This window comes from Ceratotherium simum, chromosome 31 (assembly GCF_057802395.1).
Source record: "Ceratotherium simum simum isolate JZ-2026a chromosome 31, ASM5780239v1, whole genome shotgun sequence".
Lineage (NCBI taxonomy): Eukaryota > Metazoa > Chordata > Mammalia > Perissodactyla > Rhinocerotidae > Ceratotherium > Ceratotherium simum.
The window spans coordinates 3,952,848-3,976,128 of NC_141930.1; the positions used below are offsets into that span (position 1 = coordinate 3,952,848).

Genomic DNA, 23,281 nt, shown 5'->3' on the forward strand with positions numbered 1-23,281 from the left:
AACAAATTGCTCAAGGCACATAGCTAGGAAGTAACAGAATGAGATTCAAACCAAGGAAATCAAATTACAGAATTTAGGCTATTAAAACAGGTAGCTAGTAGTTTAATAATGTATAGCATCTGCTACTAAATACAAAGTCTCGTACAAAACCTGGGTGAGAGTAAAATAGTGTGAATCTTTGACCTCATAGGACTGTCTAGGTCTGATAACGTTTTTCACAACAGCAGAAGAATACTGAAGATCTAAATTCAGTTCCAAGACTGGAAAGAAAAGGGGGAAATACTCCCCAAGGAAAACCATTTAACAAAATACAGCTGTGAGCAGTTCTGTGAGGCTCTGTCTTGAATGCAGGGCGAGACTTGCTCCCCTGGCAGTGCTCACTCCCTCTTGTCTGGACTTAGTGGAAGAGGTCCAGCACATCTCAGAGGATGCAGGAGATCCAGGCTTGGCAAGGCCATCATCAGCTCACTCATAGAGCCAGTGTCTCAATGGAGGTAAATATAATAATTTTGCTATTTTTATCCTTGATGTGTTTTTGAATGTCTCTCAGCCAAGCCTGAGAAATAATATATTCTGAGTTATATCAATATAAGTTTTAAATTATTTTGAGGTATTTAAATTATACTAATACAGTGGGAAAAGTCTAAAAAACTTTTTACCCATGCAATAATCATTCTCATAATAAAGCCCCACATGCAACAATTCATCAAGTTAAAAACTGGTATGAATCAAAGTTTCAATTCCAAAATATGACTGATTCATATCAAAAGTCTTGTTTTAAAAAGGTCAACTTCATGCCGAAGAGGTAAGAAGAAAAAATTCACATGGAAATTTTCATTTGGTGCCTTGAGTATATTCTTCAAGTGGCTCCGCGTCTGCAAAGTGTCGACAGTCACTTGAGCTTGAAGAGAACTCACGCGTTGTCTTGACACATCCTCTTACACTGTGAATCTCACACCAAATGAGCAGGAGCTGTGTTTCCCCTCATCTGTATTTCTGTTTTTAGTGAAGAAGATTAGCCCTGAGCTCTCATCTGATGCCAATCCTCCTCTTTTGGCTGAAGAAAACTGTCCCAGGGCAAACGTCTGTGCTCATCTTCCTCTACCTTATATGGGACGCCGCCACAGCATGGCCTGACACGTGGCGTGCAGGCCCGCGCCCGGGGTTCCGACCCTGCTAAACCCGGGCCGCCGAAGCGGAGCGTGCAAATGTAACCACTACACCACCAGGTGGGCCCCCCTCATCTGTATTTTTTACTAAAAAGCTATAAAAACCTTTTTCAAGGCAAGACTGGTTTTAAACTAAGATTTATATCTTAGAATCTTAACTGAGACGATCACTCGGTTGTTGTTCACTTTTCTAAAGGCAAACTTGATGCCTATTTTCTCCCAGCTTGTTTCCAAAATCAGAATCTATCCGACGCCACATAAAAGGAAGCATTTGCCAAGACAGTTTTCTTAATTGCTCTAAAATGCAATGTTTTGAGGACGAGTAGAATATCAGCCATTTAGTACTCATTTAGCACTCCAGCCTAAGCTCTGTGCGGAAAAAGAAGGTTGGTTAACTGATTTTACTGTTAGGTGAGTGAGATGGGAAAGAATTTTAATTGTTAAATCTATTATTTAAATTATTTTATTTATAATAAAAATATATTTTATTATATAATAAATTTATATATGTAACATATATTACACATAAATTCTACATTTATACAAAATATATTTATAATAATTTAAAATAGAAAACGTTTTATTAATATCTAATAAAATTATTTATTAAATATTTAAATTATATTATATAATAATTTAAAATTCAATATAGTCCACGCCTTAGGTCTAGGACAACATCAGAATGAGTGTTTATGCACCTGAGCCCAGGCAGTGTGCTCCTTCCACACTACTGAGGCTTCCACAGCACACCTTCTGGTCTCTCTACGTGTATCCTGGTCTCTGATGGATGAACTCCAAGACAGTTCTAGATCAGTGTGTCCACCTCCACCATATTCACCCAAAACAGGGAGAGACTACGGGAAGCTATATTTCAAAGATTTTCTGAGATTTCAGAGACTGTCAATGTCTATAAGGACAGCCTGTGTGTGCACATAAGGAAAGGATGTGGGAAGATTCAAGCATGATGTAGACAGTGGTTTCCAGGCCTGGCTGGTATCAGAATTGCTCAGATAGCCTTGGAAAACCCTGCATCTGTTGACCTATGCTGGGTGAACAAAATGAGACTCTGGGATGAACAAGCATGGCTCTCTCTAGGCTAAAGTTTAGTTTTTACTTTTCCTAATGATATTATTGTGTTAATCATTTACTAGTGCATACGAAGGAAGTTCCTCTTATATCAGTGTGTAGTTGAAGGTCTGAGATCTGAGATTTCGCTTAACTTCCTTTCACAATTCCCTGATCTTTTTCCGTAAGCAAATTTATCTTTGTATTATAACTTTCAGTGACAAATTTTTTAATTGGTATATTCCAATTGAGTTTATGTTGTTACATTTAAAAGGTTTATTTCATAACTCCTGGTAGCACATTTATGAAAGGAGTAATTTTTCTCCCTAATTTATATTAAGAAGAGATGCACATTAAAAATTTATCAATATGTCTTTCCATTTAAAAATTTAAATGACAATTATTGGTGTTCGTCATTAAAGTGTGAAACAGAATATCTGTACTCATCTTGTTTGATAGCTTATTCCATTCACAATTTTTATTTTTTTCTCTCCATTATAAAAACTTCTTTTGGTTTCCACATGTAACTCAAAGCAAAGCCTGTAAAATTGCAGCTTTATTCTCTGAACTATTTCAGAGCTCTCTGATTGATTTTTTAGAGTATTTTACATGACTACACCCTCTAGAACTGTAATAATAGCTAAAATTTATGAGCAATTCCTATGTGCCAAGAACAGTGTCAAATACTTGATCTAAATTATCTTATTTTATCTCCATTTCACAAATAAGGATCTCAGCCTTGGGAGTTGAAGTAACTGCCTAAACTAATACAGTCGGCTTATAAATTTTGGAGCCTATGAGGGTAAAAGCCACTTCTAGAAGCATATATTCACAAGTGCTTTAAGACACTTACAGGCAATGGACTGAAGTATGCAATATTTAGCATTGATTTATTCATTAATATAATTTTTTTAATGAACACAGAATTTAAATCAACGAAAGTGAGGTGTGCAGGGTCCTAGCAAGACTCAATGTTATATACTCACATGTCAACTGGTACCATAGACCATACCTCATGCATTTATTCCCTGTGGCAAGTGACTGAATTAAAAGTCACAGATTTGAATAATGGCTCTTATAGTAGACTACCTGTTGCCTAGTAGGCTCATATGTGTTCATTATATTCAATAAGACCCTATCCTCTTACTGAACAGGGTCAGGAGAGAGATTCATACATACTTTTGGACAATCTTGTTTAAAATCGTTTTCCTGGAGGGGAATGGAGAAATTTAGCTATAAATTAAAATATCCAGTTCAGCAGAACCATTTGGGTTGCATGTTCTACCCCACTTTACTTAGAAGACACATCTAAGAAACGCACTATCTTCTCATGGCCATGCCAGTTTTCCCATTTTGATTATTTGCTGAGTGATACATCATTCTTTTTTGGAAACTTTTTCTCAGGGCTCTAACACTGAGCTCTAAACTCCTGATAAGTTTAAAACGAAGATTACTTAGGGTCTGCCCTTGTAAAACAGAGGTATGCAATAAAAAATACATTCCATCTCAAAGTCGTCGAGAGAACAGCAAATGCTGGAGAGAAACTGTGTTAAGTGAGGCATGAAGAGAAGCTATTTCAGCCCCCTTGACTTGAGCGCACGACAGATCGGCATTCAAAATAAAAGACTTCTTCAGGCATCAGGATTTCTAACAATAGGAGCTGATGATCAAAGAAGGAGAGAAGCACGCTCTAACGATTTTTTTGGACTAGATCAACTTGACCTTTCATTTTTCACGAAGTCCTCCAATAAATGCATCTACTACATTTTTCTCTCCCAGCATCCATAACCATTATTTTGATTCTTGTGATTCAAAGGGCTTCCTGAAACACTTTTATGAGGAGCAGAAGGGGAGAAGGAACTACGTTACTCAAGGAGTGACAGAAAGATTCAAAGGCCGCAAAGTAATAAAAGAAAACTGATGTGGTCATTTAAAAATCTAACCTCATCGCATGTCTCTGGTCATTAAGCATGAGTATAGTGACTGCCTATATGTAACTTTTTTTCTCATCAAATGCAGCATGATTTCCTCTAAGCTAGACAGCATATCTTCCAACATTTTTGCTACTTTACAACATCAACCTTAATGCTGAGCATGCGAAAGTACCTATTACATTTTAATGTATTAGCCAAAGTATTATTTGATAGATCAGTAAAAACAACTTTGCTGATTCTTAATTAGTTAAATGCTGAAAATAGTACATGTGTATTCTCGTCAATAATACATTATTATTAGAACATGTGTTGTGACTCAGAATGGTACCATCAGAGAAGCCAGATGTTCATCTTACTGAACCTGCTTCAGGGTTCCTCAGCTTTGTGTTCAGAGACACAGTCAGTGTGAGTGGAGTGGAGAAAAAAAAGTGAAATGAGGGAAAAGGAGAAAAGGTAGATGTAGATTTTGGAGACAGAAACAGAGAAAAAGACAGAAGAAATAATGAGTAGAGTAGACTGAAAGGCAACAATACAAAAATGAGTAGACAGACTAGGAATAGAGAAGCTGTGGTTCAGAGGAATTTTTAAAACCAATCTGAGCATATCTTTACATGATAAGAATATAGATAATCACTGTGCACCTTTTGGGCTTATACAGAGGATACAGGATTTCATATACATTCATTAGTTGAATTTCTGAGGTCACAAAACAGCCTAGGGAGCATTTTAGTGAAGTCTTTATAAAATGTGGATAGCAAATTTGCTGAGGAAATGATGCATCCGATGATGTTATGACTTTGAACATGGGTTAAATGACTCAAACTACCATCTCAGAGGACCTTGTTAATTTGAATTAAAAATCAATTAAAGAACTGAGATTTGGAATATTTAGACATATACTCACCCAACAGACAGGAAAGGCTCCTTTGACTCGAGTCTATGAAAAAAAAATGAAAAATTTATTTTAACATAACAACTTGCTGTACACTTAAAAATTGCTTTTGTAGGAATCTGACAGAATTACTTTACGTGTTTGGATGAAAATACACAATTTAGCATCAGTAAAAAGCTAAAAATAATATATGAAGACCTAATCTGGACTAATTCAAATGCTGGCTGGATTAATGCAGAGGCTAAATAAAATGAGACAGACTTGGAATGGGAACGTATAATCTAAATGATACATGAAGATATTAACATTGTTAGTCTAATTCTAATTTGCACTCAATTTTTTTTTTTACAGTAATCTGTTTCTAGAAGTTTTGATATATCTGTTTGTGGTGGCTGTAGTAGTGAGGTAATTTGTAATGTATTTGGTTACATATTGGCTGGATAATTTATTTCCAGTAAATATTCTGCAATGAAGAGAGAAGCAGCATACGGTTCATGGTCATTTATGGGAGGAACACTACAGGGGGCAGGGGGAGTCAGGCCACAGGTTAGGCTCCTCCTGCCTCCTTGGTGCCTCCTAAAAACCAGGTATTTTTTGTATGTCCTCACATAGTAAAGGAGAACTGTAATCCTGGTGTCTGTTTAGTTGTGACATCTTGAGCAAGCCAATTCAAAACCCGTCTGGGGCCTGCTTTGCCCATTATATATTAGGCTAGGATTGCTTCCAGCTAACTTTCTGATTTCATAAATTAACCACATATGCTTTGCAAAAGGTAAATAAATCAGGAAAAGATCCACTTCTAAATATTTCCAAATTAATAATTAAGGAGACCAGCCACTAGTTGTAAACTGGCCACTTTACTTTCACACCAGTTTCTTAAACATATGGTTATGGGGGAAATGGATGCAAATAGTGAGCAGATTTTCATCCAAATCCTGGTGTTGAAAATTTTTAAGAAGCTTTCATACTTTAAAGTATTTTATTTATATATAAATAGTTGTAGGAAAATGGCAGGAAATTTAATTCCACAACAAACATTTAGTGAGCACTAGCGGATTATTTTTACATATTGAAGTGGATAATTGAAGCGACTGTCTTAGAATTAGGCCAAAAAACTTGACTTTTCTATGAATTTAAACAATGAAGGCAATAATCTCTTTTCTCTATTCCATTCTCTGTGTATAAAAAATAGCTTATGAGAAATAGGCCTGGGTCCACTCATGGGCAGAGCTGACATGGTCTCTGCCACACGCCATGACGCCTGGAGTGAACAATCACAGCAGGAAGGGACTCCTTCAGGGAGCGGGCGCCCTACCAACCCCTCTGAACAGCAGCAGGCAGGGAAGAAGCAGAGGAAACCGATAGTTGGTGTTAAGAGTTGGAGGTGTATATTTACGCAACCTTTTCCTTTCCTGAATTCCAATATTATCCATACCTCCATGTAAATTATTTGCCATATTGTGTGTTTGTTTTTCCCGTACATTTAAGATATGGATAAGTAAACAGAATTAAGGGAAAAAAGTTGAAGATAAATAGTGAAATATGTTTGGATATGCCTGTTTTTCTAAGACATGACCAGTGCTAAATGATCCAAAGAAATTTCCTTGAAGAAATGAGAGGGTTCTTTATAATGTGGTGCCGGAGACTATTTACTTATTGGGACTGTCAACATCGTGACAATATCACTTCTCCCTTATTTCCCATCTAATAACACTTGAAAAACATATAACATGTGGGTATTAATGGGACCCCTTCTCTCTATACTCGCCAACAATTTCAGCCTAACATATTCCAGACTTAGCGTACGTGTGTGATTCGTGGGTGAGGTGCTAGCCTCCAGCCTCCTAGCTCCCCCCTCCCACTGCCTACGCTGTCCCCCTCGCCTCTCACTGCTGCATGCTTCTTAGTGGCAATGAATAATATGGTGAAAGAATTCCGAAACACTTAATATCTGACTCGTCTCTTTTTCATCCTCCACATCTCAGTTAGCAATGTTCCGTCAACTCTTCCTTTATGTGACTTCCACATCCCCCTCTGTACTCGATTCCCAGCCTAGTTCTCATTCCTTACCCCAGCCTAGCCTGTCTCTCCAAATGTAAACCCTCTGCTCACAGTTGCATCCAACTCGACACGCTGGTCTCGCACTAAGCTTCCTTCAGTGCTGCCCCCTGCACCATTTGTTTAAGGACTGCATCATACCGCTTTCCTTAAGGATCATAAACAACAAGAGTAAAAGCAGGACCCCCCACTTTTGCCTTCCCTGTGTGATTACTAAAATGCTGAGTTCAGAATGTGTTTGAAGCAGTATTTATGGATTGATTTTCCTTTTTTCTGAAGGTTTCAGACAAGCAGCTGTTGGATTGGAGTGTATAGGGGAAAATGTTGCCACACTGATCCCAGTGGTTAATAAGGTTAGTCTTACTAACTAGTTAGTTGTCTTCTTCGACTTTTAGCATTTCACTCACCACTTCAACCGTCTCCTCCCAAATGAGCTATAGAAGACTTAAGAAGACTGAAGACTTAAGAGAATTCAAAGTTTTCAAAATGACATAGGACTGAGAGTTCTGACTGATGTTCTACAAATCAGGGGTTTGCAGACTCTTGCCTATGGGCCCAGTCCCACTCACCACCTGATTTTATACAACCCACAAGCTGAGAATGCTTTTTACATTTTTAAATGGTTGGAAAAGATCAAAGGAATAATAATATTTTCTGACACGTGAAAATTATGTGAACTTCAAATTTCAGTGTCCATAAATAAATTCATTGGGACACAGTCATGCTTATTCATTTACATATTGTTTAAGGCTGCTTTTGTGCTAAAGCAGCAAGTTGAGTGGTTGTAACAGGGACTGTATGTCCATGATCTTAAGATATTTCTATATGGTCTTTACAGAAGAAAGTGTGCCATCGCATGCAATATGATTATATTATTGGGAGGAATTAGAAACAACCTCTCAAAATAGGCATTCTTTGTTTTAATATATATCAAAATATTCTCCCAGACTTCGAAGTTCAGAATAATTTGAATTCCTTCTCTACACCACGAATCCAGTCTCTGACCCTACTGACAGATTAATTCCCCTAAAATGCTATTTTCATGTCCCTACTTTTCTTGACAATTTCAATAACCTTAGGATGATGCCCAAACTGTTTAGCTTGTCATTTGAAAGCTCTTCACAAACATGCCTCACACCAGCTTTCCATGCTGTTTTTGATCACTTCTCTTACTAACCACTTCATTCTGGGAAACTTGTCTATTTATTGCCCAAACAAATCTGGGTTAGCTTTGCTTTGGTGTCTTTAAGCACTCTATTTCTATACCAGAATACTGTTTTTTCTTTCCTTTCCCTATGCATGATCTGGTTATCTTTTGAGCTTATCTCAATCGAGCTCCTTCATGAAGCGAATCCTGAAACCTTCATCTTACAGTGACAGTCCTATCTCTGAGCTTCCAATACTTACTATCTCCATCATTATGATGTATTCTCAGGACAATAGTCCTGGGTTAAAAGGCTAACTTACAGTTTCATTCAGACTGGTAAGAACGTTAAACTTTCACCTCTGCCTAGGCAAAAAACTCCTGACAGTTCTGTGTTAACCCTTCTAATGGGTGATCCCATGTGGGAGGTGCTTGATAATGCTCTATGAGTTGAGCAGAAAGGAAAGATGGTTACTCATTCATCACCCTAAGCCACTGAAGACAAACATAAGTACCAGGACTCCTGAGCGCTGTCAGTGATAAAGTAGAGCATGACATCTTGGTGGGGAGTCACCACCAGGCCAGCCCACCTCATGTCTCATCCTCAAAATGATGACACACTGCAGAGGAAAGTGACAACTGGCCCATGTTGAACGATGCTCTGCTTTGTAACCAACTGCTCAGTCATGGTTCATTACATGGAGTCAACTTCCATAGCTTTGAGATGGTTCAGAGATTCTTAGATTTTTATCACTAATTATATAGCAAACATCATAGCCAACTCAAAGGCCTGCTGTGAAGACTATGAGAATATGTATTCAGAGTGACTAGCACAGATCCTGGCACAGAGTGGACCCTGATGGCCATGATTATGCCAAAGATAGGTGGTAACTCTAAGAGCAGAAACTGCTTGAATATATGAAAAGCTCACTTTTGTTATTTTAGTCCTGAAAAGTGAAAAAAAACATGTAAAAGAAGAAAAACAGTAGGAGAAACATCCCTTTGGAAAAGATTTTTTATCAGTTTAATTCTTAGAATCAGATGATTACATTGTGATATGCCCAGAGAGAAATTTTCTGAGTTTTTAATAAGGTAATTGTTTTGCAAAGAAAAGGACTGATTTTTATCTTCCCTAAGATTTACTTTCAACATGAAATAAGTAGTGAATTTAATAATGCTTCATGCAGGACTCACCAGAATTAGGAGTAGAATAAGATTAACAAACCATAGCCTTCAGGAAAATAAGGCACGATAAAGATATAAAAAAGAATGCAAAATGAAGATCAATATTCGGGGCTAAAGGATTTATAATACTTTGTATTTAACAACAACAACAGAAAAACTAAATTGTATTTACTAAGGGCCAGACATTATTCAAAATGCTTTATAAACATTAATTTATTTAAACGTCATGGTACCCACTGAGGTAGATCTCATTTTACAGATGAGGAATCGGATACCCAAAGATGCTAAGTACATTGCCTAAGGTCACACAGCTAACAAGTGGTTGAGCTAGGATTTGAGTTTAAGCATTCTGGCTCCCAAGTTTATGTGCTGTATGGCACATGTTGTGTTGCCTCTCATCAATTTATTTTGTTTTTTGTTTGTTTTGTTTTTCTTATACGTGCCTTATGGCACTGTCACATTTCCTCTCTTTATACTTTCTGTGCTCTACTGAGAAATGTCATCTAGTTTCAGATTGAGTTGACATGCTGGATATTCCCAAACTTACGTCTCTAGCATCACTCTATTTATGTCTCGTGGCCATAGCTGCCCACCATACATCTCCAATCATAGGTGCCTTTCACTGAACATGTTCCGAACCAAATTCATTGTCTTCCTCCCTCATTCTGCTGTTCCTTCTTTATCACTAACTCAACGGTATAATCAGCCACTTAGGTGCCCTAATGAGAAAGATTAGAATCTTTCATTAACTCTTTTCCAAGAACACTCACATTCAGTGGATCCTCCCAATTCTGTTGTTTCTGTTGCCAAAAGCCTCTTCATTCCGCTCTCACCTCTCAATTCTTATCACAGTTCAAGTGATCATCAACTTTTATGTGGGCTATTAGAATAATCTCCTCAATGACCTTCCTTCTTTAGTATTTCTTTGGAAAAGCCATATATACTAAAAGAACTATCTTTCTGTGATACAAATATGATCATGTAATTTCCTTCGTTACAAATCTCCGAGTGCTTCTAGGAAGTATTTTCCTGTAAGGCACCAGAGGTTGGTCAGCAGTGCTTCATAACTGTTCTCACAGCAGCCGGTAACACTTAATCACGACGTACTAAAAATTGCCAGTGTATTTTCCAAGCTCCCTATTCAGACTGCAGAGCCCTTGAAGGTAGGAACTCACTGTATTTCCAGTACCCGGATTCATACCTACTTCATAAGAGGCTCTCAGCAATGACTTTGTCGGATGAGCTTCCCCTGCCCCACTCCCCCACCCCTACTTCCATCTTTTGACTACAGAGTGAAGTCCAAATCCTTTAATATAACTAAAGGTTCATTCACGGCCTGGTTCTAGTGCATCTTCCCAGGCTTTGTCCTGCTCCCGCTTCAGCCTACAGAGTCCCTGCTCCAGCCAAGCTGAGCCAACTGCTCACTGTCTGGGCAGCGTCTTCCTTTCTCACATCCCTGTGCTTTGGCATATACCACGTTTTTTGCAGAAATGACTTCAAGTGCCTTGGTTTTGTGAGACTAGTGGTTTTTTACGAATCCAAAGTGCCGTGTAAGTCTGCTGCCCTACTATATTTATAGGATTTTGTAGTTACAACTGCTGAGCAGCAACACTGTTTACTACCTTCTGATCTATTCTCTTTAGCAAGGACAACCCAAGCCCTGACCTACATTTAAGATGGATGCACCAAAGGGCGTAAGGGGACAGGTTCTAGAATCAGGCTGCCTGATTCTAGTCCCGACTCTATCACCTTCTGGCTGTGTGGCCTGGGAAAAGTAGGGCACTCCTCTTTGTGCCTCAATGATCTCATCTGCAAAATGGAGGTAATAACAGACCTAACTCATAGGGCTGTTGTGAGAATTAGATAATAAATAACTGAATACATTAGATATCTAAGTTAATTAGATAAGTGAATAAATGTATAGATAAATAAATGCTTAATAAATGTTAGCCAACATTGTTATTATTATTTTTTATCCATGAGTCCTCTGATCCTTGTTCCTGGATTCAGGGCCAGTTAGCAGATATAGGGAGTCTAGGTTGGGGAATATGTTGGTGTAGCAGTTATATATTAATGAATCATATTGGCATGTGTTGGTGAAGATATGCAGGGACAACAGATGAAAATGTGGGTCTGGAATTCAGGCAAGAGATCTGGGCTGGAAATACAGACTTAGGAGTCATGTCGTCAATGCACAGTTAGGATATCACATCAATGGAGAGAATGTGGGCACCCAGAGAGAGTGTGGGGAATGGGAAGAAAACGGTTGAGGAGAGAGATACGGGATCACATCTCTTTATGTGTGTAGATACAAGGCTCAAAAAGGGGCAGGAGAACTGTTCAGCCATTTGTATTGACCTGTAACCAGCATGGCACCCAGCACACAGCAGAGGCCCCCGAATGTGGACTGAGTGAGCAATTCTGTGTCCAGATCTATGTTGCTGGCCTTCAATCTGTTCTGTGAAGATGGGAGTAAATAAAGAAAAGAAGATTTCTCTCTGGAAGTAGCTCATGTGTGCATAACCTAAGCTAGAAAGGGAGAGAACTGGAGCAGCATTACATTCTCAGATACAGATCAGAGTTGATTTTTCAGGCCAAAACTAGTATTGAAATCTAGTGATGTTTTAAATCTAGTTTGTCAACCTAGGAAGGAATGAATTAATCCATTAAAGTGATGGAGGAATTTTTTACTGCTTACTTTTTTTATCAAAAAGGATTGTTCTTTATCTGCATTTCAAATAGTGTTTTAAAGACAAACGTGGGTGCAGACGTTTTATGTAGAGAAGAAGAGTGTGGCTGACTCCTATCTGCCCCACCCTCTCTCCACAAAGCCTGGGAGAGTATAATAATGGTCACCACAACCAGAGCTTATTAATACACGTAATTTTGATAACAGCAGATGAGAAAACTAAAGTTCAGAAAGATCAAGTAATTTTCTCAAAGTCACACAGCACAGTGATGGAGTCTGAATTCAACCACAGGCCTGACTCCAAAGTCTATACTTTTAGCCTCTGCATTATGCTCTAAGAAAGGATAAAGAACACAATAAATGCTATGCTGGCTGGACCTCTGGTCTATCTGGCCCCATATGGGGCATGAGTCAGGTCCAGGTTAAGCAAGAGTTAACTCACGATGAGTTAATTGCTCCTCATTTACGAAATAATTTGATATGCTATTTCTCACATAGCTTAATAACCTTCTTAAGGATTATAGGAACCTTATTTTGATATTTAAAATTTATTCTACATTTCCTCATTAGCCATTTGTAATATAAACACATCCACATGACATTTCTATCAGTCCAAGGCCTTCTGATTTAAACAGGCTTGTTTTCAAGGTAAACGATTAAATGTGAGCAAAAGATGATGATTTTGATCAAAGATAAGTACTTCTTATGTGATTCTTAGATCTCTTCCTTTACTGAACATTTTGCATATTAAAAAATGACACAATTCTGTCAGTATTCTTAAAAATTCATTCGTTTCCAAAAGACTTAAAAAACAAACACATGAGAGTCTTCTTTATGTAACAGGGACAGGGTATGCACAGGTAACGGCAGGTGAGTTCTTTGACATCCAGTGAAAATCAGAATCTATCTGTGGTACTTATTCTCTCGGCTGTTCTCCTCTCCTCACCTGAAGAGAAAAAACAAAAGCAAAAGCAGCCCAGGCTTCTGCACTGGCCATCCAGGGCCTAAATGCCCAGGAGACGCACCCTCGGAGCTCCTGCTGCGGTGACAAGAGGCTTGTTAGGAAGAACAAGCTTCCTTGGTGCATGAATGGGGAGAAGACTGCCCTGAACAGGCACCAACCTCTCCACCTCTATGCGCCCAAAGAAGACTGAGGGTGACTTGTCAGTCAACGTCTTCCGTAGAATAAGAGTCCAAGACATCGTTGTCCACCGACCATGGGCAGTCACTCATAGGGCATTCTCGTGCCAACCAGAGCCCTTTCCAGGTGTGGCCTCCTATAAGGGTGTAGAGTTATGACAGATGCACAAGTATGATCCCAAGTGTGGCCTTTTGTGATGTCCCATCAACTACATTGAGAAATTTGTGGCAAAGCAGAGTTCTGGGTGAGACATGATGGGATAGTCTGACGTGGCTGAGAGTGGGAATAATCATTTCCTTAAAAGCTTGTGTGCTCGAAAGCTGAGAGGTCAAATAAGTTTTAATTTTCATGTCAATTCTGACTAATTGATGGTGGCTGCCGGGAACAAAGTATTGACAAGAATTCTAAAACCTACCCAGGATTCAGGGTGTAGGGGGCTGTAATCAACCTAAGTCTGCCACAGAAATAGGAAGGAAAAGAGAAGAATAGTGTCCAAATATGTATTTACCAACTCTGTGCCAATAGAAAGCATAGAATTTGCTCAAACTTACAAAAGGAATAAAGAAGTATAACGTATGCAGCAGAACCTAGGGTTCTAGACATACAGTCCATATGCCAATGTGTACGAATAATAATAGATTCTTAATGTCTCATTTATGATAATAGCCAATATTTTGAATTGACACACTATTCTAAACATTTTAGCACATTTAACCCTCATAACATCCCTGTGAAGTTGGTACCATTGTTGTCTCTATTTTATACATAGGAAACTGAGGCAGAGAGGGATTGAGGAATTTTCCCAAGATCTTAAAGCTAGAAAGTCATACAGTGCGATGATGACTCACGCAATCTGATTAAGACTTTGAGTCCTTAATATTATAGTATATTTGTACCATTTTCCTGTATGCTATTGTTGGCCATTAAAAGAGCATCAGATTTACCACAAAGATGAGGACAGCCAGGCTCCTTCACTCCGGTGGTGGGATTTGCCTACAATAGGTTCCATTTCTCTGGGGTAAAAAGCAGAGAATTCCCCTTATTCCCCTCCTGTGATACCTTTTCCAAGGGCTTTCCTGCCCAACTGAAATCCCTGCTTTAGGCTATCAGCGGGCCCCTGGGTAAGTTCCATCTGCAGTTACCACCGTCTGTGCTCCACACTCCAGGGACAGGTTAACGAATGGCTCTTGCATCAACCAAGAATCTCACTGGCAGCCTTGACACTCACAGTTATGACTTTCGCCACATTGGAAATCGAGGCTGCAGGGCTCAACTTCCTGGGACCGGCTGTAACGTTCTTTCATAACTCTACCCGGAGGATTGAAATGCAGCCAGAGGAATGGCTATGAAGTATAAAGAAGAACCTCCTGGCAAGAGAGATCATTACCCGTTGGCAGATTCTCCCGGGAGACCTGAACTGCTTTCTCCAACAGCCCTGGAGATAGGCATGGTAGATATCAGGCCAAGGCAGAATATCACCTTTCTCCACTATGATTCCAGAATTAACCTCACCACACCCCACATTGGAAGAGAGTGCACACAACTCTGTGGATCTTTCCATTACAATAAGAAAAACGATTTTCTGGAAAGAGAGTCTTTCAAACTCAATTATTTTCTGGTTGGAAGATTTGCTCATCTCAGTTCCAAACCTATGCAGTAAAAGGAAGTAAATTTAAGAAAAACTAGCAAGTAGCTGCTCGGCTGTCTCTTTCAACTGTCTTATTTAGTTACTTGCTAACAGCTGTGAAATCCTACCGAGAAACGGCATCTGCCAGGAGCGCAGACTGGGAAGCAGGTAAGCACAGGGTTATCCATTTTCAGGTCTCAATCCGCAGTCCTGCTCTCTGCAGAGTTCTGATGTCATTTATCTTTTTTCCCCTCCATTTTAAATAAAGATATCAGAGTCAATACAATTCTGCGCAATCTTTTGAATGCCAGCGATAATAAGCTGTGCAGAGTGTAAATGGTGCTAAATGACATAACACACGTATTCACAGGGCTAGCCAGTGTAGGTTGAGATGAGCAGTTGACCTTTGTCCTCACAAGCCTCCCTCACCCTCTCCTTCCAGTGCACACTCTTCACCTGTGCCCCACATTCTCTTACCCGTTCAGGTCCCAGGGGCAGCCGCACCCTCTCCTCCGCCTTCTCTTAGTAAAACACTTGAAACCCATTCAGCCTAAGTTGTAGCTAACGCCTACCATGTTGGGGAACAACAACTCATTTTTGCACATGTTTTGCTTACCTGTGTTTCCGCCCTCTTCCCAGTGACAGACTTGTCTGGCAGATTCATCTCCTGCCTGAGTTCCTGTCTTGGTAACCTCAGCCCCTTCCAGACTCAGCTCCCCACCGTGACCCCTGTTCTTTGAAAAAATTAAATCCTGGCACTTAATGTCAGAATTTAATGACCGTAACTGCCACATGCTGACAAAACTGTGTGATGCCAATCATCTGCCCGGATTACTCAATACTGCCTCCTCCTGGACTCTATTGGAAGCTCTACCTGACTGGCAGGGCTGCCTTTTGGCTTCATGTCAGTGTCCCTCCAGCCCTGCAACTGTAGCCATTTTATGAGTGTGGATTTACAGTCCCAGGTCCCACCCCGTCCTGGGCTGCTCCCTGTGTTAACTGCAGGATTGAGCCATGACCCCAACCCTGATGGACACAGTCTTGTTAAAGTCTCCAACAGTCTCCACAATGCTCAGTCCACTGGTGAATTATCGGTTAACGTGAACTTTGCAGAGCACTTGACCCAGCTGATTACTTCTTCCTGAAAACATTTTCTTTACTGGGTTTCGTACCAGCCAGCCCCAGTGGGGGTACCTTACTAGTTGTTTCTTTTGAGTCACCTTTGCTAGCTCCTGACTTCGAATATTAGTGTGTTCTAGAGCTCAGTCCTGGGAATTCTTCTCTTTCCTATGTTTCATTATTCCTTTGGTGTTTGTTCTCATCCAGTCTCTTGGCTTTGAATACCGTGTACATACTGACGACTCACAAATGAGGACATCCAGTGCAGACCTCTCCCTGAACTCCAGGTTGGGTATTCAACTGTCTACTTGACATCTTCACTCAGATGTCTAATAGAGATCTCAATTTTAACATGTCCACAAAGTCAACTCCTAATCTCTACCACCCACCTTGGCCTATTCCAACCTCTACTGTGAGCACTCCTCATCTCATTAATTGCAACTTGGTAAGTCCAGAGGCTCAATCCAAAAACCCTGGAGACATCTATGGAGGCTAGATGGCCCTCATCAACTCCTTCCCTCCACCCATCAAGAGGTGGCGTCTGTGTCCCCTCAGCTTGTATATAGACTGGGCTTGTGACCTGCTTTCATGAATAGAATGTGGCAGATGTGACACTGCGGAACTTTCAACCCAGATTTTATGAGGACGGGCAGCTTCTTCCTCCTTCTTGAACGCAGTCACTATGTAAAACTCTGATCACTTTGAGACCGCTGTGCTGTGATAAAGTCTAAGCTAACCCTACGGAGGGACCACGCGGAGAAAGATGCTCCGCCACCACAGCTCTTCCAGCCGAGGTACAGATATGTAAGTGCAGAAGCCATCCTGGAGACCACATAGAGCAGACCCACTCAACCGAACCCAGCCCAGATTGCAGAATATGCAAATAATGATTTTTTAAGCCAGTAAATTTTATCTAGCAGTAGATAATAATATCCTTGACTCTGTTCTTTCTCTCACAGTTCACATTCAACCTATCAGTAAGTTTTTTGGCTCTATTTTCAAAATATATCCATAACATCACCACTTTTTTCATCTCAGTTGCTCCCACTTTATCTGAGTCACTATAAACTCCTGCCTGTTTCCCCATGATCCTCCTTCATTCTTTCAGAACCTGTTCTCACCATAAAGCTAAATGACCTTTCAGAATGTAAGTTCTTTGCTTAAAACCTTCCAAAAGCTCTCCATTTCACTCAGAGTAAAAATCAAAGAACTTCAGTGCTCCACGGGGCTTTACGTGATTTGGTGCCCCCATAATATCTCTACCGTCATCCTCGTACCTCCTCCCAGCCCCCAGCTTCATTTGACTTCACTCTGGAAACACCGGCCTCCTGGCTTTTTCTTAAACTCATGACTATGCTTCTGCTTCAGGACCTGTATGCTGCTAGTCCCTCTGCCCAGAAGGCTTTTCCCCCACGTAGAAGCTTACCCGCTCATCACCTCCTTCAAGTCTTTGCTCAAACATCTCCGTCTCAGCCCGGTCTTCACAGACCACCCTATTCAAAAGTGCAACACTCCTCCTCTTCCCATTCCCTATCCCTCCTTCCTTGCTTTACATTTCCTATAACACCTCCTACCTTCTAACTTATGGTTAATTTAATTGTTCACTTTTGTTTATTATCACTTACCTCACCCTGAAGGCAAGGTCAGAGACTTTTGTCTATTTTGTTAAGTGACATATCCTCAGTGCCCAAAACAGTGTCCAGTAGGTGCTTAATAATTACTTGACAAATGACTATATTAGTGAATCTGTATTTCCTCCTCCTCCACTAGGTCCACTGAGAGTCTCTAATATGGGCTGCCCCCGGTCAATCCCTGAGCCAGCTCTCTTAACAGAGGCTTAGAGATAAGTCATCCTTCCAGGCTGGAGAACATGTGGTCCATCACAGTTGCTAGGATCAGAAATCCTCTCCAAGGCTCCATCATTCCATGACAGGCTCTCAGGGCTGACCCCACGTGAAATATTTATTTTGTCCTTCATTCTTGTCTCTACCAATTTGCGTTGTCTCTAAAATTTGGTTTCTGTCTTGGCTCCTAATAAGTTCTAATGGCTGCTACCCCGAGATCCGTCATGGAGACCAGCTGACTGCGTTGCGCAGCTGCCTTTCCAGTCTTTTTCAGTCAATAGCCCAGGACTGGAGCTTTGTTCTGGATCTGGGTCTGTGGCCAGGGACCTGTGGCTCATTGACTGGGCCACTGGATGGCAACTTTCTCTGGCCAGACTGTGTATAGACTGTCGGTCTAATAAGAGCCTGTCCCCATTGCGCTTCATCTACACATAAGGCTATTCTTTCTTGCCTTTTATTTCTTCAGCATTATATTTTTAAAAATGTTTGATTTTTCAGTTAAAATGGATGCCTGATAATACTTCTTTCTTTCATAATATCTTTTTTTTCTTGCCGTATGTTTCAACTTTTTTACACTCCATTTAGTTCGTATTTTCAAATACTGCTCATATAATGTTTCTTTTCTCAACCCTCTAAACCTGAGATTTGCTATATTGAGTTTAGGTAATAGAAAGTTACAAAAAAAAAATAGAGAGAAAAAGACAATCTTCAGCAAATCAAGAAATTAGAAGTTCCAATTCTACGTACATTCTAGAATTCTCACAATACTACAATAATGTCTTCACCATAATTTCATGGATAGTTTTAGTAAGAATAGGACTTAAAATGCCCATAACAGTTGCTAAGCAATCCAACTCGAAATGCTATTTCACACATCATTCTCTGTATTTTTTGGGTCGTCCTCTATCTCCTTTTTAAACTCAGCTATTGGTTGTTGTAGCATTTTCATGAAAAGCGCATTCTGATGCGTTTACTGTACTCAGACTCATTACCATTGGTTGTCCTGCATTCATAGATTCCCTCTGTTAAGAGTCAGGAACACAGAACCCGTGCCCTCTCTTTTTGCCATGTCCCATGCTCTGCGTACCTTAGGCTGTAACCTGGGCCTCGTTCAAACTATTCTGTTACTATTTGTAGCTCTCTACGCTGTGCCCTGCAAAGCAGCGGCAGCAGCAAAGCTGGCTGAAGTAAATACAACGAGGAACAGTCACTGTCTGGCAGGCGCCATTGTCGTATTCATGGCTCACTAACCCGCAGTCAGAGGAAATGCCATCACCATGCATTCCTGATCACTTATTTGACTGCACCACTTAAGGGCTCATAAATTTTGACTTCTCCATTTTTGGAGATGAGATGACTTTAGCTGCTTTCCCCCTGCACAGGGCTCCTTCCACTCCCCCCGCATGCCGAGCTCCTAATCCTGATGTGGCATCCTCTGACGGACAGGCCACTTCCGGCACTTAGCCCTGGCAGTAACTGCCTCTCCGCACAGGGCTCCTGGCCTGTGCTGATCTGTAAGACGAGTGTTAATGAAGCTGCCCTTTTAGAAAATTAACTTTTCTAATAACCATGGTAACTACAGGAGTCTAGTTCTAAAGATGAACAGCTGTATCTGTTTAATTTAATAATCTGATTTTCTACAACACCAACCACAAAAAGTCCTCCTTCTTGCCTGCATGCATATGCTTTTGTGCGATGTTTCTCATCCACCACTGGAAAAATCCGGTTTTTAATTCTCTCTCTCTCTCTCTTTTTTTTTTTTTGTGGTTATAAAATTCTCATTAAAGAAAATTTGCAATAGGTATTAAAGTTACAAGAAAAATATCAACCATATTCTTACTGTCTGGACAATTATAGCCAATATTTTGATCTCTATTTTTTCTCTGAATATGTTTGTTTCATTTGTTAAATAGTTTCCATCGTCTGTTTATATAATAAATGCTGTTAATACACAGGCATACTTTGGAGATACTGTGGGTTCCATTCCAGACCACTGCAATAAAGCAAATTTCTCAATAAAGTGATTCACACGAATTTTTTGGTTTGCCAGGGCATATAAAAGTTATGTCTGCCCTATATACTGTAGTCCATTAGGTGTGCAAGAACATGTCTAAAAAATGTACATACCTTAATTAAAAAAAAACTTTATTGCTAAAAAATGCTAACCATCATCTGAGCCTTCAATGGATGAGTCATAATGTTTTTCCTGGTGGAGGGTCTTGTAAAAAATGCAGTTATCTGCAAAGCGCAATAAAGTGAAGTGCAATAAAATGAGGTATGCCTGTACTTAGATACTGTGATATGTGCTGTTTATATAATTTTGCTTTTTTTCACTACTCAAATCTTAAATCTTTTCCCATGTCATTATGAACACTTTGTGAACAGTCCATCTAACGGACATGCCATATCTATTATTGCATAATAATTGGGTTGGATAAGATGACTCAATATTATAAATAAAACTGCACAGAACATCTTGGGAATAATTTCATTTTTTTTTTTTTACATTCTTAAACATTTAGCATTATTTTCTTAGATATACTTCTAGAAATAGAATTACTTAGTCAAAAGATATGAATATTTTAAGATAATGGATAGAGTTTGACGGAAAAAAGGAATAAACACGTTACTGAAGCACCTATGTCTTACTTTAGTGTCTGGATTAGAAAGTAAATAGCAGAATCCCAAAATGTTAGAAATGGGAATAAACTAAGAAATGGTTTATCTCAGCTCCTTCATGTTATTATGAGAAAACTGGGCTTAAAAGAGGTTGGATTGCTTATAATCTCCTAGTCGGCTGGGCAGGTGGTAGCACATAGAGGAAGTCGGTGCAGGTTTCCTGACTTTCAATCCAGGGCTCCTTCTAATGCCCACTGATGTCTTTCAGGACTGAGTGATTCTGACACACAAGCAGAGATTTTGCCAGAGAGAAGATATTTCAGACAAAGATTAAAGTGCAAACTATGTATCATCTCAGTTTCATTTGGAATGTAATATGCTGAGCTCACACCAAGCCGCTTGTCCTGTGAGTCTACCTTACAGTAAACATAAACAAAATATACGTCAGCACTCGGATGTAGAAGAAGATCCCTCAGTACTCTGAGTAATCTGATATTTAACAGTGCCAATAAGGATGAATCATCAATCATGTTATCATTCCACTAGAAAGAAATTTTGAAAGTTTAACAGAGTTCACTAATTTCCAAAAGAACTAATTTTCGTGAGAAGTATTCATCACCCCTGGCTGATGGATGACCTGGGGAGACTATATTGCTTTTTTGCCCTCATCTGTCTCGACATCGAAAAAGGAGGCATTTCTAGCTTCACTTTTAGTCCTTATAATTCAATCAGAAGCATTATTCTTGCAAAGACACCAAATAGTTTATGTAATGTTTACAAAAAAATTGTGGATTATTTTCTAATTAATATATTTAAAGCCAACCAATGCTCAGAAACTTTAAACCACTTTTTTTGCTGTGCAGAACTTGCTCATAATTAGAACTTCAAACTCTATCTATAACTCAACATTTTCTATTAGCTCATAATTTGTGATGACTATTTTTTTTTTTTTTTTGTGAGGAAGATCATCCCTGAGCTAACATCCATGCCAATCCTCCCCTTTTTGCTGAGGAAAACTAGCCCTGAACTAACATCCATGCCGGTCTTCCTCCACTTTGTGTGGGATGCCGCCACAGCATGGCCTGACAAGCGGTGCATTGGTGCGGGCCCAGGATCGGAACCTAGGCTGCCAGCAGCGGAGCACACCCACTTAACCGCTACGCCACAGGGTGGCCCCTGTGATGAGTATTTTTGAACTTTAATTGACCAGGGGAAAATAAATTTTTATAAAGATAATAGAATTAGTTAATTTTATAAAATAGTTCCATGTGGTTGAAAAAATCATTCGCACCATAAAGGTGAGAAAAGATGACAGAGGAAGAGGAGCTGTTGGTTTCTCATTAATCCAATCACATCTATCTATATTATAAATATTCATTTCATCTTTTCTCCTCTCCTCGTTTTGTATGGACTCAGACATTCTTTATATCATGACAACTTTTCTTACTACTAGTTTTTTTTCCTGTTGTTAGAAGATAAGCTGTCAGTCTGGTCACAAAGCATCCCTCTCTGTGTGATGGGAACGTTACAGGAGAAGCCCTGGGGCTTCAGGGGAGCCACCAGTGAGGGGGTACAAACATCTGGGGAAGGGGTACCATAAAAGGAACTGCTCCTCAATCTTACATGAGCCGGCACTTCAACATCACTCTCAACTGTACTTTTAAAAGAAATTGAGGGTATTAAACTGATAAGAACAGATACTACACCTGAAATTTTTACAATGTTATAAACCAATGTTACTGCAATAAACAAAAAAAATAAATAAATAAATAAAAAAAAAAAAAAAAAAAAAAAAAGAAATTGAGGGGCCAGCCCAGTGGCATAGTGGTTAAGTTTTCACACTCCGCTTTGGCGGCCTGAGGTTTGTGGGTTCAGATCCTGGGCATGGACCTACACACTGCTCATCCAGCTATGCTGAGGCAGCGTCCCACATACAAAACAGAGGAAGATTGGCACAGATGTTAGCTCAGGGCCACTCTTCCTCACCAAAAAAAAAAAAAAAAAAATTAATAAATAAACATGGAGACAAAAGCCTAAAAACTTGTTTTAATACTCCCTCTTGAAAATAAGGGAAGAGATTTCCCTCCTCCTTTTTCTTTGAGCATTCACTTTAGAAAAGTTGTCATTGTCAGGACTTTCTTCTCTTTCTGAAACTTACCTAAACCCTTTTGAAGACTAGATAACCCTCCATGACCCATGGATGTCTTTTCTCAGGACCTGGGCGCCATCTCTTCGAAATGTAAGTGTCAAGGGAGGTAGTGCCCCTACCCTTGTGGGAGGGTAGGAGGCTAACTTAGGTTTTCCAAGTTGCAAACTATTACCTGTCATAAAGATATGAGAAGTTTGATTTTCCTTTGGATAAAGCCAACTGTCAATTTGTTAACAAAGATGGTCACCCCAATTAAGGTGAATTTATGATAAACTATGCATGGCAAATGGTGCTGTCAGATCCTCTTACTTGAGGACTAGTTATTGTTTACCTTGAGAACATATATGGAATGGGCTATATCTGCTTCGCTATTTAAAGGGTGAGATTTCTTTCTGTCTCTGTGATTTCTGAGTAGATTACCTATGATGCCTATCACATTCTGGGTTAACGTTTATTTTAAAAATGGTTTTTTTCCTCTACTATCTTTATAGAGAGGATTTCTGGGTTGGGAGAAGATTTTGTTTTTAATTATATTAAAAACAGTGTAAAGAGATGGTACCACTCCCACACGGAAGAATTTTTAGTCTTTAAATTGATTTGTTTAAAAATAAGACTTTGGATACATTTCAGTTTCTTTCATGCTCCC

The 23,281-nt window shown here is 39.6% G+C and overlaps 1 protein-coding gene across 3 annotated transcripts in view; it reads right to left on the reverse strand.

The window, feature by feature from the left end:
• RALYL (RALY RNA binding protein like) overlaps nucleotides 1–23,281 on the reverse strand; it is a 686,254-nt gene that overhangs the window by 105,620 nt on the left and 557,353 nt on the right. For all 3 annotated transcript variants that reach the window (XM_014795852.2, XM_087420386.1, XM_087420385.1), the window contains exon 4: nucleotides 5,073–5,105. In XM_014795852.2, coding sequence (XP_014651338.2) covers nucleotides 5,073–5,105 — 33 coding nt within the window. The remainder of the gene's footprint in view (nucleotides 1–5,072; nucleotides 5,106–23,281) is intronic.